This window comes from Pongo abelii, chromosome 6 (genome assembly GCF_028885655.2).
Source record: "Pongo abelii isolate AG06213 chromosome 6, NHGRI_mPonAbe1-v2.0_pri, whole genome shotgun sequence".
Classification (NCBI taxonomy): domain Eukaryota; kingdom Metazoa; phylum Chordata; class Mammalia; order Primates; family Hominidae; genus Pongo; species Pongo abelii.
In genome coordinates this window covers 9,344,741-9,365,256 of record NC_071991.2, presented here as the reverse complement: position 1 = coordinate 9,365,256, position 20,516 = coordinate 9,344,741, and the positions used below count along the sequence as shown (strand labels likewise).

Genomic DNA, 20,516 nt, shown 5'->3' with positions numbered 1-20,516 from the left:
GCTGGTTTTTTGAAAAGATCAACAAAATTGATAGACCGCTAGCAAGACTAATAAAGAAGAAAAGAGAGAAGAATCAAACAGATGCAATAAAAAATGATAAAGGGGATATTACCACCCATCCCACAGAAATACAAACTTCCATCAGAGAATACTATAAACACCTCTACGCAAATAAACTAGAAAATCTAGAAGAAATGGATAAATTCCTCGACACACACACTCTCCCAAGACTAAACCAGGAAGAAGTTGAATCTCTGAATAGACCAATAACAGACTCTGAAATTGAGGCAACAATTAATAGCTTACCAACCAAAAAAAGTCCAGGACCAGATGGATTCACAGCCGCATTCTACCAGAGGTACAAGGAGGAACTGGTACCATTCTTTCTGAAACTATTCCAATCAACAGAAAAAGAGGGAATCCTCCCTAACTCATTTTATGAGGCCAGCATCATCCTGATACCAAAGCCGGGCAGAGACACAACAAAAAAAAGAGAATTTTAGACCCATATCAACGATGAACATCGATGCAAAAATCCTCAATAAAATACTGGCAAACCGAATCCAGCAGCACATCAAAAAGCTTATCCACCATAATCAAGTGGGCTTCATCCCTGGGATGCAAGGCTGGTTCAACATACACAAATCAATAAACGTAATCCAGCATATAAACAGAACCAACAACAAAAACCACATGATCATCTCAATAGGTGCAGAAAAGGCCTTTAACAAAATTCAACAACCCTTCATGCTAAAAACTCTCAATAAATTAGGTATTGATGGGACATATCTCAAAATAATAAGAGCTATTTATGACAAACCCACAGCCAATATCATACTGAATGGACAAAAACTGGAAGCATTCCCTTTGAAAACTGGCATAAGACAGGGATGCCCTCTCTCACCACTCCTATTCAACACAGTGTTGGAAGTTCTGGCCAGGGCAATTAGGCAGGAGAAGGAAATAAAGGGTATTCAATTAGGAAAAGAGGAAGTCAAATTGTCCCTGTTTGCAGATGACATGATCGTATATCTAGAAATCCCCATCGTCTCAGCCCAAAATCTCCTTAAGCTGATAAGCAACTTCAGTGAAGTCTCAGGATACAAAATCAATGTGTAAAAATCACAAGCATTCTTATACACCAATAACAGACAAACAGAGAGCCAAATCATGAGTGAATTCCCATTCACAATTGCTTCAAAGAGAATAAAATACCTAGGAATCCAACTTACAAGGGACGTGAATGACCTCTTCAAGGAGAATTACAAACCACTGCTCAATGAAATAAAACAGAATACAAACAAATGGAAGAACATTCCATGCTCATGGGTAGGAAGAATTCAGTATCGTGAAAATGGCCATACTGCCCAAGGTAATTTATAGATTCAGTGCCATCGCCATCAAGCTACCAATGACTTTCTTCACAGAATTGGAAAAAGCTACTTTAAAGTTCATATGGAACCAAAAAAGAGCTCACATTGCCAAGTCAATCCTAAGCCAAAAGAACAAAGCTGGAGGCATCACGCTACCTGACTTCAAACTATGCTAAAAGGCTACAGTAACCAAAACAGCATGGTACTGGTACCAAAACAGAGATATTGATCAATGGAACAGAACAGAGCCCTCAGAAAGAATGGCACGTATCTACAACCATCTGATCTTTGACAAACCTGACAAAAACAAGCATTGGGGAAAGGATTCCCTATTTAATAAATGGTGCTGGGAAAACTAGCTAGCCATATGTAGAAAGCTGAAACTGGATCCCTTCCTTACACCTTATACAAAAATTAATTCAAGATGGATTAAAGACTTAAACATTAGACCTAAAACCATAAAAACCCTAGAAGAAAACCTAGGCATTACCATTCAGGACATAGGCATGGGCAAGGACTTCATGTCTAAAACACCAAAAGCAATGGCAACAAAAGCCAAAATTGACAAATGGGATCTAATGAAACTAAAGAGCTTCTGCACAGCAAAAGAAACCACCATCAGAGTGAGCAGGCAACCTACAGAATGGGAGGAAATTTTTGCAACCTACTCATCTGACAAAGGGCTAATATCCAGAATCTACAATGAACTCAAATTTACAAGAAAAAAACAAACAATCCCATCACAAAGTGGGTGAAGGATATGAACAGACACTTCTCAAAAGAAGACATTTATGCAGGCAAAAGACACATGAAAAAATGCTCACCATCACTGGCCATCAGAGAAATGCAAATCAAAACCACAATGAGATACCATCTCACACCAGTTAGAATGGCGATCATTAAAAAGTCAGGAAACAACAGGTGCTAGAGAGGATGTGGAGAAACAGGAACACTTTTACACTGTTGGTGGGACTGTAAACTAGTTCAACCATTTTGGAAGTCAGTGTGGCGATTCCTCAGAGATCTAGAACTAGAAATACCATTTGACCCAGCCATCCCATTACTGGGTATATACCCAAAGGATTATAAATTATGCTGCTATAAAGACACATGCACACGTATGTTTATTGCAGCACTATTCACAATAGCAAAGACTTGGAAGCAACCCAAATGTCCAACAATGATAGACTGGATTAAGAAAATGTGGCACATATACACCATGGAATACTATGCAGCCATGAAAGATGATGAGTTCATGTCCTCTGTAGGGACATGGATGAAATTGGAAATCATCATTCTCAGCAAACTATGGCAAGGACAAAAAACCAAACACTGCATGTTCTCACTCATAGATGGGAATTGAACAAAGAGAACACATGGACACAGGAAGGGGAACATCACACTTTGGGGACTGTTGTGGGGTGGGGGGAGGGGGGAGGGATAGCATTAGGAGATATACCTAATGCTAAATGGCAAGTTAATTGGGTGCAGCACACCAGCATGGCACATGTATACATATGTAACTAACCTGCACATTGTGCACATGTACCCTAAAACTTAAAGTATAATAATAATAATAATAATCATAAAAAAAGAAAATGTGGCACATATACACCATGGAATACCATGCAGTCATAAAAAATGATGAGTTCATGTCCTTTGTAGGGACATGGATGAAGCTGGAAACCATCATTCTCAGCAAACTATCACAAGGACAAAAAACCAAACACTGTATGTTCTCACTCGTAGGTGGGAATTGAACAATGAGAACACATGGACACAGGAAGCGGAACATCACACACTGGGGCCTGTTGTGGGGTGGGAGGAGCGGGGAGGGATAGCATTAGGAGATATACCTAATGTTAAATGACGAGTTAATGGGTGCAGCACACCAACACGGCACATGTATATATATGTAAGAAACCTGCACGTTGTGCACATGTACCCTAAAACTTAAAGTATAAAAAAGAAAATCCAAAAACCTCAGTGGCATCTAATGAGAAGTATTTATTGCTCACAAGACTGGATAGTGAGCTCTGCTGATACTGACTGGACTCACTCTGGTCTGGCTATGGTCTGAGGGAGCCTGGCCCTGGGGGCGCGATGCAGGCTGACTCAGCTCTCCCCACACCTGTCTCATGTTCCAGTCAGGTAGCCACTGGCAAAGAAGCCAAGCTAGGAATCAGGGTATCTGACTCCTGAGCTAAACTCTAACCCTCTACAATATTGCCTCCCAAATACAACACCAAGTGCTAGGTACGTATCATCCACAGTTTTCAGACCTCTGCCCAAACTGGGATTCTTTTTGGTGTGAAGAGACCTGGCCTGTGGGGCTGACCCTGGTGTAGCTGTGAGGCAGACACAAAGGGACGTTTACATCCAGCCCTGAAGATTACAGTCCAGTCCTGAAGCAACAACTAGGAGACTGTTCCAAAAGGAGGGGATGGGGCTGAGTGTGGGGTTCTATTCTCTTCATAACTTTAACTAGAACTCAAATTGTGTACCTTGGTAGCATCCAATCATAAATTTATTTTGTCGTATTTGTGATAGGAAGGAACAAGTTTATCCTCAAATTTATTTATTTATTTATTTATTTATTTATTTATTTATTTATTTATCTGAGACAGGGTCTGACTCTACGACCCAAGCTGGAGGGCAGTGGTGCAATCTCAGCTCACTGCAAACTCTGCCTCCCAGGCTCAAGCCATCCTCCCGCCTCTGCCTCCTGAGTAGCTGGAACTAAGGCACATGCCACCACACCCAGCTAGTTTTTGTATTTTTTGTAGAGACGGGTTTTCACCATGTTGCCCAAGCTGGCCTCAAACTCCTCAAAAGAGTTACCAAGCAAGACTCTGCAACCAATAATCCTTGTGTGAAGAGGATATTTGCTCTTTTCCCTGTTTTTCTTTCTTGGTACAGATTTGTGACCTCTTTTTGAAAGGTGATAGTGACTTTGGTGTATTTTATTTGGTGGTAATGGTCATAGCCCATTAATCACATTTCTTCCCATGAGAAAGAAAAATCACTACATGGTCATGCTAAGGATTTCAGTCCCTGGGGTGAGGATGATCCTGAATATCTCCTACATTCATAGCTCCTCCACACATCTCAGTAGGTCACTGAGCACATCAATGGACATGACAGTTATTAAAATACTTCACAAATACTATGATCATTTACCAGTATGAGTTATTCTCTGGAGCTTCTAATACTTCAATAGTACTGCATGGACTCAGTTGAGAGTTAATTCAAAATCTCAAATTATCCAAATCTGTTTCTTTCCAGGCACCACCTACCTATGATGCCGTGGTACAGATGGAGTACCTTGACATGGTGGTGAATGAAACACTCAGATTATTCCCAGTTGCTATTAGACTTGAGAGGACCTGCAAGAAAGATGTTGAAATCAATGGGGTATTCATTCCCAAAGGGGCAATGGTGGTGATTCCAACCTATGCACTTCACCATGACCCAAAGTACTGGACAGAGCCTGAGGAGTTCCGCCCTGAAAGGTACAAGGCTCCAGGGAAATGGAGCTCACCCTGAACGAGGCTGGTTCAAGCATATTCTGCCTCTCTTAATCTACATGACAATCGTGTGGTTGTACAATCATTTGCTTGTAAGTCTTTTTATCACAAAAAAAAGTGATAATTATCAAACTTTACAAACCACAGACTAGAAAAAACAAAACTACAGCCATCCACAGTCCCAGCACAAGATGAAGATCATCAATTATGTCCCTGTGGGCATTTTTCTATGCCTATATAGATTTTTTAAAACTAGAATGGTATCACTTTTTATTTGGTTTGAATTGCTGCTTACTTGATTTAACAGGAAACTATCCACTGACCTATATTACTATAAATATACATATATATATATAAATATATATATGTATATATTGCATATGCCATAAACCATTTAACCATGATGTTATTTCAGGTGTATAGGCTTTTTATTCCTTTCTGTTTTTTCTATGCTGTGCCCTTTAGCTCTCTAAATTTAACAGCAACTTTAAAACATGCTTCCACATTCCATTTGTTTTCAACGTTACTTGCTATTTCCTCTATAGTAATTATAAGAGTGCAGGCTGAGGTCCTGAGAAGTCCTCATCCCTAACGGTTTAAGCCACTTCACTGAAGACACAAGACAGCACAGGTCCTCCTGGTCCTGTCTGTGGCTGCAGTCCTGTGCCAGCTCCCTTATACTCTCAGTAGACATCTCACACACTCTTCCTTGGAGGTGTCTTGAGCATGCTCTTCGGGGAATTCAGGGACAAGGTCAGGCCTTAGGCACAGTTTGCACTCTGGATATAGTTGGTGTTTTCCCATTATTGTATTATTAAGCAAAATTTAGAATGAAATTTTTAGGGTACTGGCTGGTGATTTAGGATGCTTGGGATCTAGACTTTCATTAGCCCCTACCTGCAAGTTTGCTGATGGGAGGAACCTTGTCTTGTTGGTCATGGTGTCCCTAGTGCTAGCATGGAGTCTGCACATAATACTTGTTCACAGAGTAAGTCAGAGCTGACCAAGTTCTCTGTTTTCTGGAGTAGAGGACTTCTATGTTTCCTGCAAGCTCAGCACTTCCACCTCCTGTGGCTGCACTAATACGAAATCAGAGACCACTCGCTGTACTTCACTTTGAATCACTCAGTCACCAAAAAGATAGTGCTTGCTATGTGTCAGGAACTTGGCCAGGCAGGGAGAAATCCATATGATTTATATAAATCCATAAATCCACATGATTTACATAAATCCATAAATTCATATGATATATATGTGTGTGTATATATATATTAGAGAATGTCTGACATATACACAAGTATATTGTACAGACACCAGCCTATAGAATAGTTTTCATGCATCTCCATATATCTATCACTGGTTCCAACAGCCATCAATCCATGTTAGCTGCCCCATCCAAATGCCACCACCACCCTCCTCCTGACTATCATGTTATTTTGAAGCAATAGCCTGTAAATATTTCAGAATGCTCTCCAAAATATAAAGACTTCTGTAAAAACATATGACAACAATGCCATTATTACTTTCTTCGAATCAACATTTTTTCCTTACTATAATCAAATATTTAGAAATCAAATTTGAATAAAACATGGGTAAATCTTCAAAGAATTTATAGCCTAATGGAACAGATCAAGGAAAGCAGTGATGACACTACAGTAGGGTAGTATCATATGCCCATGTAATTTATGCGACTTAAACTATCCTGTAAGGGTGTAGGGGAGAAAGAGAGGAAGAGATGGAGAGAAGAACAAGGAGGAGAAGGAGGCAGAAGAGAAGGTGGATGGGGAAGGTGGAGAGGAGGAGGAGGGGAATTAGAAAAAAAGAGATGACAGGAGAAGGAAAGGGAAAAATAACAACTTGAAATAGCAAAAGACATTTTCTCCTTCTCCTTTCTCAATGAGCATGTGACCAATGAGCATGTAAGTGTGAGTTGAGGCAGGAATCCACTTTTCCATCCATCAGTCTTATCACTTATGTGCCTTTTATAGTGTGAACACATCACCACCCTGAATATAATTTTAGTGGTTAGAGATAAATATTATTTGCAGCAATATTCATCTCATCTCAAGAACGCTCCTGTAGGGTATGGAGAATGGAAAGGACCTGTAGGTTACGATTATTATAATGAAATAACCAAAGCAGGATTTCAATGATCAGCCCACAAAAGTATCCTGTGTACTACTGGTTGGGAGGTGGAGGGCGGTGGTTCTTAAGTAAGAACCCCTAACATGTAACTCTGTGGTTTTTATGTTTCATTAACTTTTTAATCTACCAATATGGAACTAGGTTCAGTAAGAAGAAGGACAGCATAGATCCTTACATATACACACCCTTTGGAACTGGACCCAGAAACTGCATTGGCATGAGGTTTGCTCTCATGAACATGAAACTTGCTCTAATCAGAGTCCTTCAGAACTTCTCCTTCAAACCTTGTAAAGAAACACAGGTCAGTACACTTTCTGTATGTTTTATTAAGAATTTTTTTTAACTGAAGGGTATATATTTTTTAAAAGAATATGCATGTTTATCTTTTAATAATTCATTCTATGGGCCAAAGAACCTATTTGGATCCATCTTTGATCATTAAGGATGCTTTAGTTCTGGACTTCAAAACCTGTAGCATTAAGAACATCATGTAAAGTCAACGCAGATTAGCATGACATGATTATGTGTAGTCTCTTTGAACCTGAGTAAGTTAAAATTCAGTTTCAAGTCAACTGGAAAGAAGAAGAAGTGTTTTGCACAATCATGAAGTGCAATGATAACCTGGCTGTGACTTAAATGGTGTTCTCCATCACCAGAACCTGCAGAAGCTCTCTCATGACAGTGGTTCTCAACCACTAGCTGTATATTGGAATCACCAGGGAGCTTTAAAAATTCATGATGCCTGTGACATCTCAGAAATTCTTAACTAATTAACCCAGAGCATGACTGGGTTCTGTCATGCTGTCAGGTGAACCCCTGATCAGTTCTCACATGAAGCCAAGGTGGAGAATGACTAATTTCAGGCATTTCTGGTGGATATGAAGGACTGCCGTAGAGCAGGGCTATCCTTACTCCTTGACCTTATGTTCCAGGTGATACATTTAAAGAAAGATTTAGAATCTTTTCTCTGAAGAAGTTAAAGAACAGATGTCATTGATTCATATTAAGCAATAGCCTATAAGTCTTATTTCCAGGACTGGTGCATTTAATATGCACCTCTACCCCTTAAGTACACTTTGTGCTTGGGAGAGGAGGAGGATGGAGATGGTTGCCATCTTATCTATGGCTTCAGGGCAGCTGTGTAGCTTTCCTATGTGTGTATTCAGGCAGGGGGCTCAGCCCTGAGAGAAAGTGGGCCTCTGGCACACCTGGGACAGGGAAGATATTCCCTGGCAAGCTCTCAGGCATCTCAGGCTGGCACTTCTTTGTATCCATGGCAACTTGCTTCCCCCTCACTGAACTGAGATCAGAATGTTACTCTGTTGGTGGCTCCCCCAACAGTGAAGGGGCGACTCAGTGACAATAGTGCTAGAAGTATGAGTCAAAACACTGTACGACTTGAGAACTTCCCCGTTTGCACTACACTTGGAAGCCAAGAGGAGATGTTAAAAAGAAAAGAACAATTCTTTCTGAAGACCTTTCCCATCATTGCACTTGATGGGTTCAACTGGGAGGGGTTACTAGACTCTGGAAGTTGAAAACTGCCCACATAATTAAACTGTACAACAGCTACTCAGGATTACCTTGCAAGTTTTAACCTATAAAAATTTAACTTTATATGGCACTTCCAAAATAGTTTGCCATAATACCTACTAATCTGGATTTAATTTTTAAAACTCATCCTTTTTACTTAAGATTTAAAAGAGTCCACAAGAATTTGTCCCAGGCCTGGCACAGAGTCGGTGCTCCATAAATATTTTGTTAAATGATGGATGGTGAGTGCTTTTACTATCCAGTATTTACCCAGCTTATAGATTAAGTATGAAGAATTCAAGATACATGGTGTTGAGAGTCATTTTTATATGCTTGCAAAGCATTTTTGTCATTCATGTATTTTTTCTACTTTGCTTCCATCTTTTCTTCTCTCACTTCATTTATTAGTTCTCCATATGCTTGTTTAACTATTGTAGATCCCCTTGAAATTAGACACGCAAGGACTTCTTCAACCAGAAAAACCCATTGTTCTAAAGGTGGATTCAAGAGATGGAACCCTAAGTGGAGAATGAGTTATTCTAAGGACTTCTACTTTGTTCTTCAAGAAAGCTGTGCCCCAGAACACCAGAGATTTCAACTTACTTTGTCAATAAAACCTTGAAATAAAGATGGGCTTAATCTAATGTACTGCATGAGCAGTTGGTGATTTTGTACATTCATTGAGCTCTCCCAGTGTCTGTGTAGAGTGTTGTGCATTATGTAATATAAAGGAGGTGACCAGATAAGTGACAGATAGTTAGACTCAGCTTCTCTGCTTCTCATAGGACTACCTCTACCCACCTCTAGTTAGCATTATCAACTCCTCCTGAGCTCTCATCAGAGAATAAATATTTCTCAACAATTTGATCCATAACTTTTAAGAAAAATAAGAATTATCATGATGACTCTAATAGTGACATTTATATCACATGTTGTATTTGTAATATTCTATAATAAGTTTTATATTAAGCGAAGTGATAAAATCCCCTTTACAAAAATATTATCTGATGCCATCCTGCACACTAAAGAGAAATCTATAGAACTGAATGACTGAAAACCAGCAAATAAACATTTTTTATCACTGTAATCACTGTTGGTGTGGGGCCTTTGTCAGAATTCCAATTTGATTATTAACATAGGTAAGAGTTAATCTGCTGTGACTTTGCCCATTGTTTGGAGAGAATATTCATAGTTTCATTCTGCCTTCTTTAAAGAACATATTTTTTGTAACACTCAACGAAGCACTTATCATATTATTAGTTATGATTTATTATTTTTTCCTCATCTCTCCTGACATTTCTGGAACACAGGAAACATGTTTTCCTATACGTCTTGCATTCTATCTTTACCTCCCAATTGTCTTAATGCAATGAACACTGAATAAAAAATGGTCAATTGGTCAGTTGATTGGGCAGCATGTCTAAAAGCACTATTCATTTTCCTTTTTTATTCTTTCCTTTTCCCTCCTTTTCTGAATACTAAAGCCATTAGGTGGGTTGCAGCCATGTGGTAGCCACACATTAAGGTGGACGAGAGAGTCATGGTAGCTCCAAGTCAGATTCCAAGTGTGCTGGGGAAGGCGTCCACATGGAGGGGCAGCCTGACCTGGAAGCGGGGGCCCAAGCAATCAGAGAAGAGGTCCACATAGAGGTGTGGCCTTCAAGAGCAGCCAGAGCCTAAATAGGGCCTGGAGAACCCATGTTAGGTGAGGAAGGCATCCATGAGTGGGAAGTGATGGGTGAGAGTTGGCTATATAAAAGGGATTGATCACATAAGTAAATAAAGTATACTGGAAGCTAGGTGTGTCACTTTTGCAGAAAAGAGTCATAGATCCAGAAAGGGAGAAAGCTAGCATGAATCCTATGGTGTTAGATTGGAATGGATGTATCAGTGTACATTCATACTTTTCTAGATAGATAGATGAATAGATACACAGATGATAGATAGATAATAGTTGATAGATAATTAGATAGATGTAAATATATGTGTTTGTATGTGTGAGCATGCACGTGTGTGTGTGTGTGTGTGTATAAAACATATATTTCCTACTTCTCTCCACTGATAGGGCTAGATAACAATGACATTTCAATAGCAATGAGTATACTTAGTGCCTAGATCTTGGCTTATGAATATCATTTTCCACTGAAGGGAACCAGAGCTCGTTAGAGAAATGGCTGATGCCAGGGCTAGGACTAAAAATGTTCAAGATGAGCCCAGGATACTTTTTGTGCCAGGAAGTAAGAAAACGCTCAAATGGTTTCTAAATGGTATTTGGAAATGATTTCTAAATGATATTTCCATATGACTTCCAAATGATATTTTAAAAACCTAAAGACTCCACCAAAGAACTATTAGAACTGATAAACAAGTTCAGTAAAGTTGCAGGATACAAAATCAATGTACAAAATTGGTAGCACTTCTATATGCCAGCAGGGAACAATCTGAAATAAAACCAATAGCCACAAATAAATACCTAGGAATTAACTTAAAGAAGTGAAAGATCGCTACAAGGAAAACTATATAACACTGATGAAAGAAATTGAAGAGGACACAAAAACATAGAAAGATATTCCATGTTTATATATTTCAAGAATCAATATTGTTAAAATGTCCACACTACCCAAAGCAATATATGGAGTCAATGCAATCCCTATCAAAATACCAATGACATTCTTCACAGAAATATTTTTTTAATCCTAAAATTTGTATGGATCCACAAAAGACCAAGAATAGCCAAAGCTATCATCAGCAAAAAGAACAAAACTGGAGGAATCACATTTACCTGACTTCAAAGTATACTACAGAGCTATAGTAACCAAAACAGCCTGGTATAAAAACAGACACATAGACCAGTGGAACAGAATAGAGACCCCAGAAACAAATCTACACATCTACAGTGAACTCATTTTTGACAAAGGTGCCAAGAACACAGACTGGGGAAAAGAAATGCAAACTATACATCCAACAAAGGTCTAATAGCCAACATCTATAAAGAACTTAAATTTACAAGAAAAAAACATTAAAAAATGGGCAATGGACATGAACAGACATTTTTCAAAAGAAGATATACATGTGGCCGACAATCATATAAAAAAAAAAAAGCTTAACATCACTGATTACTAGAGAAGTGCAAATCAAAACCACAATAAGACACCATCTAACACCAGTCAGAATGGCTATTAATAAAGAGTCAAAAAAATAACAGGTGTTGGCAAGGTTGTGGAGGAAAATAAACACTTATACACATCAGTGGGAGTGTGAATTAGTTCAACCATTATGGAAAATAGTGTGGCAATTCCTCAAAGATCTAAAGACAGAAATACCATTTGGCCCAGCAATCCCATTACTGGGTATATATCCAGAGGAATATAAATCATAAAGACACATGCACACATATGTTCACTGCAGTACTACTCACAATAGCAAAGATATGAAATTAACCTAAATATCCATCAATGACGGACTGAATAAAGAAAATGTGGTACATATACACCATGGAATACTATGCAGCCATAAAAAGGAATGAGATCAGCCGAGCGTAGTGGCTCACGCCTGTAATCCCAGCACTTTCAGAAGCCAAGGTGGGCAGATAACGAGGTCAGGAGACCGAGACTATCCTGGCCAACATGGTAAAACCCCATCTCTACTAAAAATACAAAAATTAGCTGCATGTGGTGGCACGCGCCTGTAATCTCAGCTACTCGGGAGGCTGAAGCACGAGAATCGCTGAGCCAAGATCGCGCCATTGCACTCCAGTCTGGCAACAGAGTGAGACCATCCCCACATTCTGAAGTGAACTTAGCTCTGGGGCCAGGCTTGATCGTCCTCCTCAAAGCCATCCCGCTCCTGCTGGGTGGGCTTCCGTGGCTCCAGGCACTTGCATCAGGAGTGTCTGCAGTGAAGGTCTCATGTCTGACCCTCCTGACCTCCTGAGCTGACCTGAACTTGTCCCACTATGTGTTCTCTTTTTTCAAAAAAAGAAAGGTCTGTTACGCACATGGAAAGGAAAGAAAGGAGACCAGATCTGGCATTGCTTCTCTGTGAGTGAAGAACATGCAGGAAATCGGCTATCATAATCCCTAGGAATGTGCTTCTCCACTCATTGACTTGGGAAAGGAAACAAATGAAGAAAGGCCTCATAGAAATGAGTTCATGGTGGGAGGAGTTATATGCAGTTTCCTATCAATTACAGTAATAGGCTGCAAAGGGCATGGAGGAGGAAAAATGACTCAGAGGGTCACAACAACTGCCTTCTAGTCCAAGTCCCTCTCATTTACCAAACACACCATGCTTTTAGTTCCCCTCATGCTGTTCAGGCAGCCCAACTTGCCCATTTCTATCTATAAAATTCCACTTGTCCTTCAAGGCTCAGATCAAATATCATGTTCTTCATGAAGCCTCCAGTGCCCCAAGCCAGGAGAGGGTCTTCTTTCCCCTCCAGAGCTCTCCAGAATGCAAATTTTGTGACAGCCCTTTTCATGCTCTGCTTGGCATCAGTCAAGTGCACCCCAAATGCTACCCCAAACAGGACTGTTTGTTCTTAAGTTGTATAAAAGATCCTGTTTATCCAAATAACCCCATCCACAGAAGAATCTATCACAGCACCTGGTGTAAAACAATGACTCAGTACAAGTGTGCTGCTATAGCTAATGATGGTGACAGTAACAATGATGACAAGGACAATGACAGCAAACACCAGAGAAGGAACACTGATGACCTTCTCCGAGAGATTTTGCCTTAACCCATTCCCTTTGTCTCCTTGATCCTGATCCTATCCAAAGAAAAAGAATTAAGTGTGTGCTTGGTCAGAGCCCCAGGATCTTACTGGCCCCTATTTTATGAAGGGTGGTGTGCCTCACAGGGTCAGCATCTGAGATGAAGCTTCCTTCCTTTTTGCCTGGCCCTGAACAGCCTTCTGCTCGTGCATCCTCTTGGAATTCCCATTTGGTCTCCAATCTCCCTCCTGCACAGTGTGCCTGAACCCACAGGTCTTCAACTTAGATGTGGGGCTGAGAGGGGGGAGCAAGGCAAGCCTACACGATCTCGCAACTCCCTTCCCCAGTGACCTCTATGATGCAGGTTACTGGGTGCAGCTCAGAGACTACTACAGTGGGACTGAGAGCCCCATCTGCTGTTGCTCCTTGGGCCATCGGGGTTGGGATGATTGGCAGGGCAAGAATCAGCCTTTCCTGGGTCTCTGGCCATAAAACCACAAAAAACTCAACAGAATCTCACGTCAAGCCTGTGAAAATGACATGAAGAGTTGACATCAATATGAAGAAATGTTCCATATGCATTTGCTGTAATGGTGAAGAATATAATGATTTGGCCCCATGGAAAAAAAATGAACAAGAAAAAAAAAAAAAAAACAGAGGGGCAGCAATGGGTAAACATGAAAGACCTTCACCTAACCTTGCTCTATGCTGGTTTGTAAGGAGACTTTCTGGCTCACAGTCTTCTAAAGTCCAATGGAGTACATAGGGTAAGATGATCCTTCTCTTATGGCAAACACCTTTCTAGATGGGCACCTGTCTTGGCCTGCAGGCTGCTTGCTTAGGGGTATGGGGAGAGGAACATTCCCTTTCTCATCCTGCATATAATGCAACTATAAAAGGTTCAGAAGCTTAGTCACTCTTACAGACTTGGAAGCGTAAACTTGATCCTATAAACAGCAGAATTTTTATTTCTACTTCAAAAATAAATTGCTTTTTTGAAAAAAAGAAAAAATAACTTCATTACCTACATTAAAAAATCATTATTAAGGACCACTAATGGGGAAGTGGAAGTATCCTCAAGAATGAGAATAATAATAATATCTCCTATGTGGTCCTTTCCAAGTTCCACAATACTTTCACGCCCATACTGTCTCTGTTCAACTTGGATGCCTTCTTCACACCACAGACCACAGGTACACCCATTTAACAAAACAATCTGAGCTTGAGTGACTAGTATGTACCAAGCACCGTTCTAGGTAGTGGGGGAAATATCAGCAAAAAAAGCAAAGTTTCTACTTTCACACAGCTGAAGGGCATGTGGTAGAACAGGAAACAAAAACAAATTTATAATACGTCAGATAATGGTAAGGGCTACAAAGAAAAATAAATATGGGTAAAAAAACAGAGACTGATGGGGAGTGCTACTGCAGAAGGGTTGTGTTCCAATTATCTATTGCTATGTAATTAAACTACTCGTAACTAGTGGCTAAAAACAATAGCATGCATTTATTTTCGTTCACATTTCTGGGGGTGACTAGGCTGAGCTTGGCAGTTTCCCTGTAGGATCTCTCACATGGTTCCAGTCAAACAGGGACTGGAGCTGGAGTCATCTGGAGGGTTCCTTCTCACCTGACTGATGGTTGGTGCTAGGTGTCCACTATGACCACAGTGAGGACTATTGCTGCAATACCTCTGTGCAGCCTGTCAATGTGGCGGGGGCTTCCTCCCAGCATTGCAGCTCTGTTCCAAGGGCAAGCATCCCACCTATCACCTCTTATGACCAAGCATCACTGCCTTCACATTCAATTTGTTAGAAGTGAGTCACTTTGGTCAGTTTCAAGAGGAGAGGAACTGGACTCTAACTCTTGGTGAAAAGAGTGTCAAAGAATTTGCAGATGTTTTAAAAACATGACAGATAGTTAGAGAAGGTCTCTCAAAATAGGAACTCACATGAAGAGAAGGAGAAAGTTGTGTAATGGGCTTGAGAAAGTGGCTTCTAGGCAAGGAGAACAACAGGAGCTGAAAACAAAAGTGGGAGCGTGCCTGGCATGATCAGGAAGAACTGTCAGGTATGAAAGGACTTTCTTATTCTGAGAGGAGAAACCTTTGGAAAGTTCCAAACAACATGTAAAATCATCTTAGTTATATTTTTAAAATATTATCTGGTTCTTGGATAGAGAAGAGAGTATGCAGAGGAAAGAGTAGAATCAGGGAAGACAGCTGACAAGGTCTAGGGAGAAGACGGTGGATTGGACCTGAAGCCTTGGAGGGAGTGGGAGTTATCCGTCTGTGTCTATATTTTGAAAGAAGGGCCAACAGGATTTGCTGATGGCTTAGATGTAGGGTATAAGACAGTGACATCTAGGCTTTTTGGACTGAGCAACTGGGGCATTAGAGAGTCCATTCATTAAGATGAGGAAGAATTAGGTTTGGATGGTGGGAGGAGAATAAAGAGTTTGGTTTTGTGGTGGTAAGTTTGAGATGCCTACTTGATCTTTAAGTAAGTAGTTGTGAATATGAGTTAGAACTCAAGGGAGAAATCTATAACCGCCTAGAATCAAATAGCTCCTGGACGTGGGAGTCAAGGATGGGAGGTGATATAGTTTCGCTGTGTCCCCACCCAAATCTCACCTTGAATTGTAGTTTCCATAATCCCCACATGTTGTAGGAGGGACCCGAAGGAAGGTAATTGAATCATGGGGGTGGTTACCTGCATGCTGTTCTCATGATAGTGAGTTCTCACAAGATCTGATTGTTTTGTAAGGGGCTTATCCCCCTTTGCTCAGCACTTCTTCCTGCCGCCATATGAAGAAGGACATGTTTGCGTCCCCTTCAACCATGATTGTAAGTTTCCTGAGGCCTCCCTATCCCTGAGGAACTGTGAGTCAATTAAACCTCTCTCCTTTATAAATTACCCAGTCTTAGGCAGCTCTTTATAGCAGCACGAGAACAGACTAATACAGGAGGTAAACGAAGACTTCTATCACCTCTCTCCTCCCAATCTCTATCTAAAAGCTCTCCTACCACCTTCTGAAGAGACTGTACTTTGTGACTAGGAAGGGAAAATATGAAGCTCTTGGGTTTGCTACCATTTCCTGGTCTCTGGCCACTCAGATGACAGAACAGAGCTACGGCTAGTGCATGTGGCAGCAAAACTATTTGCTCTTCCTGAAAGCCAAATTGCTCCTCCCAAGTCGCTCTGCTTCTCAGGGCACAACACATATACTACCCAAGCATTTCCATCCTCCCTCTCCCATTAGTTTAAATTCTCAGTGACAAAGAATATTGCCTGTTTTCCCGGCTTCATAGCCAATTTTTATGGAGTTTTTTTATCAAAACATATTGATCCTGGGAATGCGCTGGACAAGATGGCTCTCTGGAAGTATATCCTTCCCTGAGATCTTACAGAAAACAGGCAGGACAGTAATTCAAAATTGTGAGAGGCCCAAGTGAATTTATTTGGCTTGGAGAATTTCTGGCAAGTGAATTCAGTATAATTGCAATTGGTGGCTCAAAAAACAGCTAGAGATCATTGCCTATGATGGGATAAGCAAGATTTGCTGATGGTTTGGATGTGGGGTATGAGAGCAGGAATCATATCATTCACTAAAATAAGGGAGAGGCCAAGTGCGGTGGCTCACGCCTGTAATCCCAACACTTTGGGAGGGCAAGGCAGATGGACCACCTGAGCTCAGGAGTTCAAGACCAGCCTGACCAACATGGTGAAACCCCGTCTCTACTAAAAATACCAAAAATTAGCTAGGCTACGGTGGGTGCCTGTAATCCCAGCTGCTCTGGGGGCTGAGACAGGAGAATTGCTTGAACCCGGGAGGCGGAGGTTGCAGTAAGCCAAGATCGCACCATTGCACTCCAGCCTGGGCAACAAGAGCAAAACTCTATCTCAATCAATCAATAAAGGAGAAATAGATTTTGAGGGTGGGAAGAAAACGAAGAGTTTGGTTTAGTGTGTGATGTATGAGATGCCTATTTGACCTTTAAGTAGTTTTTGTTTGAGACAGTGTCTTGCTCTGTTGCCCTGGCTGGAGTGTAGTGACACAATCTTGGCTCACTGCAGCCTTGACTTCCTGGGCTCAAGCAATCCTCCCACCTCAACCTCTTGAGTAGCTGGGACTACAGATGCATGCCACTATGCTCAGCTAATTTTTTAACTTTGTAGAGATGGGGGTCTCATTATGTTGCCCAGGCTGGTCTTGAGCTCCTAGGCTCAAATGATCCTCCCACCTCAGCCTCCCAAAGTGCTGGTATTACAGACGGGAGCTACTGCACCCAGCCTAAGTAAGTTATGAGTTAGAATTCACAGGAGAAATCTACAACCCCCTGGAATCTGGCTTTCCCCCACTATGCCACTGAAACTGCTCTCACCATAGTGCCTTCTAATTGCTGAAACAGGTAGAAATCCAGGTCTTTCATTCAAATATTTACTGTCTCCTATTATGGAGTAAAGAGCCTGTAATTGGCTGCACTGCCCTTAAGTGGCCCTTGCTAAGGGAAGGTTAGTCTACACCCAAGCAGAGGCTCTTTGTGATGCAGAGGCATTGGGGCAGGGACCTGCCTAACAGGAACTCAAAGCAGCAGTGCTGGAGCCAGGCTGCCTTCACAGGGACCACCTGGCTTCCTTGATACAGAATTGCAGGCCGCTGCCCTGAGATTAGACTTCAACAGCTCTTGACTCTGCTTGACAATACTACCTTTACCCCCAAGTGATCTCTAGTAAAACTCCTTTGTTTTCTAGGAACTAGGTGGAGACTTTAAACTCTGCAGGAAACAGGTCCAGTCCATGCAGTTCCAGTCCTTCTCGCAATAGCTAAAATATCTAATTGACATATTATCCTGAATGCTAAGAACAGCGATTCTCAGCTAAAGTCGATTCTGCCTCCCCCAGGGGACGTCCAACTATTTGCTCTTCCTGAAAGCCAAATTGTTCCTCCAGAAACATCTTTGATTGTTACAGCCGGCAGGTGCTACTGGCATCTGGTAGGTTGAGGCCAGGATTGCTGCTAAACATCCTACAATGCATAAAACAACTAGGACAGCCGGGCCGCGCCTCAGCAGGGCGGCAGCTCCCAGCTCAGACTCGGGCCCCAGGTGGCAGCGGCGACTGGAGGAATCAAGTTGTGCGGTCGGTGATGCCCGAGTGAGCGATGGGCCTGGGCCTTTGCCCTTAGGCGGCAACTCCCAGGCAGGCCGCAAAGGCTGGGAGCCTTCGTTTCGGTTTCGTGGCAGCGGCGGCCTTGTTGGCTGAGGAGACCCAGGACACCTGAACGCCCCCGGCCCGGCCCCAGCTCCTCCGACGCGATGGGGAAAGTCCTATCCAAAATCTTCAGGAACAAGGAAATGCGGATCCTCATGTTGCGCCTGGATGCGGCCGGCAAGACAACAATCCTGTAAAAGTTGAAGCTGGGCCAGTCGGTGACCACAATTCCCACTGTGGGTTTCAACGTGGAGACAGTGACTTACAAAAATGTCAAGTTCAACATATGGGATGTGGGCGGCCAGGACAAGATCCGCCGCTCTGGCGGCATAACTACACTGGGACCCAAGGTCTGATCTTCGTAGTGGACTGCGCCGACTGCCACTGCATCGATGAGGCTCACCAGGAGCTGCACCGCATTATCAATGACCGGGAGATGAGGGACGCCATAATCCTCATCTACGCCAACAAGCAGGACCTGCCCGATGCCATGAAACCCCACGAGATCCAGGAGAAACTGGGCCTGACCCGGATTCAGGACAGGAACTGGTATGGGCAGCCCTCCTGTGCCACCTCAGGGGACGGACTCTATGAGGGGCTCACATGGTTAACCTCTAACTACAAATCTTAATGAGCATTCTCCACCCATCCCCTGGAAGGAGAGAAATCAAAAACCCATTCACAGGATTATCACCACCATCACCTCTTTCAATTGCCACTTTTCTTTTGAATTTGAACTCTGGAGTTACTGTTCTACAGTTTGAGGGGAGAGGGCTTGGGGGTTTTCTCTTTTGTTTGTTTCCCTTTCTTTTTCCTTTGCTTTTTTTTTTTGGCTTTGCTTTAGGATGCTCTGATCTGACATTTGACATGAACACAAAGTTGCTAGATGCTCTTGTTGACTTCCAGCAGATAGGATGGGGGAAATACAGCAGTTCTTGGTAAAGTCCTTTGTAATAATAGTTTGATTTTTTTTTATTTCGAGAGAATCTTTTATTTTCCTATGTATGCTTTTTTCCTTTTTTGCCCAGTTTCCTTATCACTTGCTGTAGATGGCTTATTTTGCATTCATGCAGACTGTTGCAAGTCTGTTTCATCTAGTAAACTGAAAATTATTGCTTAATCAAACTGTCACTTGTCTTTTATATTTAAGGCCTTTACCCCCTTCCTTATGAGTTCTAACTTAGTAATTTCAAATGTGACCTTTTATATCTAAGACCAGTATAGTAAACTTAGCCCACACTGGCAAATGATGAGTAATATCATTGTAATATGTTCCAGTTGCACCTCAGTATGTTAAACAGGTAATGTAAGAAGTTCTCTGAAATGTCAGCAAATAAGTTCTGAAACATACATCATACATGAGTAGGAATAAAACCCAAGTTCCCCATAACATAGCTAACTTAATGCTGCATAAAAATATGAAAGTGTAACCCATGAAGGACACACTTTTTTTTTTCCACTGCAAAGTTAGTCACTTTGCTGTTTTTCCTCTTTTTTAAACTTTAAAAATAGACTCTTCCCAGAAATTGGAGCAATACTGGTGTATACCACACATAGATTAAATATTTGTAGATATTTTAAGTGACTTTTGGGCAAAACTGGAATGTATACTTTTACCTTGTTTCAAACACCTAAGACCAGTAATTTAAAAATTACTAACAGGTTTACTTTGTTCATTAATAAAGCATGTAACCATTCAAATTATATGCACCTTTTACCTAGTTGAAAAAAATATACATTCCTGTTTTCACATTATACAAACTGATTAAGCTGAAGCTGTAAGTCATTTTTTATAGATGAGTGATCCACATCTCCATCAATTAGAACACTGGAATATATGTTTTATAAAAAAGGTATTTAATTTTATTTGTAGGATTAACTCATGCAAATAATAAGAAAGATATCCTGTTGGTTCAATAGTACACTGTCTCCTTTAAGGAAGGAAGCATGATGAATGAATGATGTGTAGACTTGAGGGATGACTATTAAAGTGGATGGAGGATGAGGACAA

General features: G+C 41.3%; 2 protein-coding genes and 1 pseudogene across 7 annotated transcripts in view; 2 read left to right on the top strand and 1 right to left on the bottom strand.

Annotated features, from left to right (window-relative positions):
• The window catches only part of LOC100434899 (cytochrome P450 3A5), a 37,853-nt gene extending 28,627 nt beyond the window's left edge, over positions 1-9,226 (top strand). Inside the window, exons 11-13 of the mRNA XM_002817729.5 lie at positions 4,659-4,885; positions 7,187-7,346; positions 9,016-9,226. Of these exons, the coding sequence (XP_002817775.1) occupies positions 4,659-4,885; positions 7,187-7,346; positions 9,016-9,111 (483 nt within the window). The 3' untranslated portion in view covers positions 9,112-9,226. The remainder of the gene's footprint in view (positions 1-4,658; positions 4,886-7,186; positions 7,347-9,015) is intronic.
• ZSCAN25 (zinc finger and SCAN domain containing 25) overlaps positions 1-20,516 on the bottom strand; it is a 161,100-nt gene that overhangs the window by 120,269 nt on the left and 20,315 nt on the right. The window contains exon 7 of one of the 6 annotated variants that reach the window (XM_054560223.2): positions 4,667-4,759. The exons of 4 other annotated variants lie outside the window; for them this stretch is intronic. In XM_054560223.2, coding sequence (XP_054416198.1) covers positions 4,728-4,759 — 32 coding nt within the window. In that variant the 3' untranslated portion in view covers positions 4,667-4,727. Of the gene's footprint in view, positions 1-4,666; positions 4,760-5,274; positions 7,330-20,516 lie in introns of those variants that run through there. One more of the 6 variants, XM_054560226.2, reaches the window with a different exon arrangement.
• On the top strand, positions 16,223-19,630 carry LOC129060583 (ADP-ribosylation factor 6-like; annotated as a pseudogene).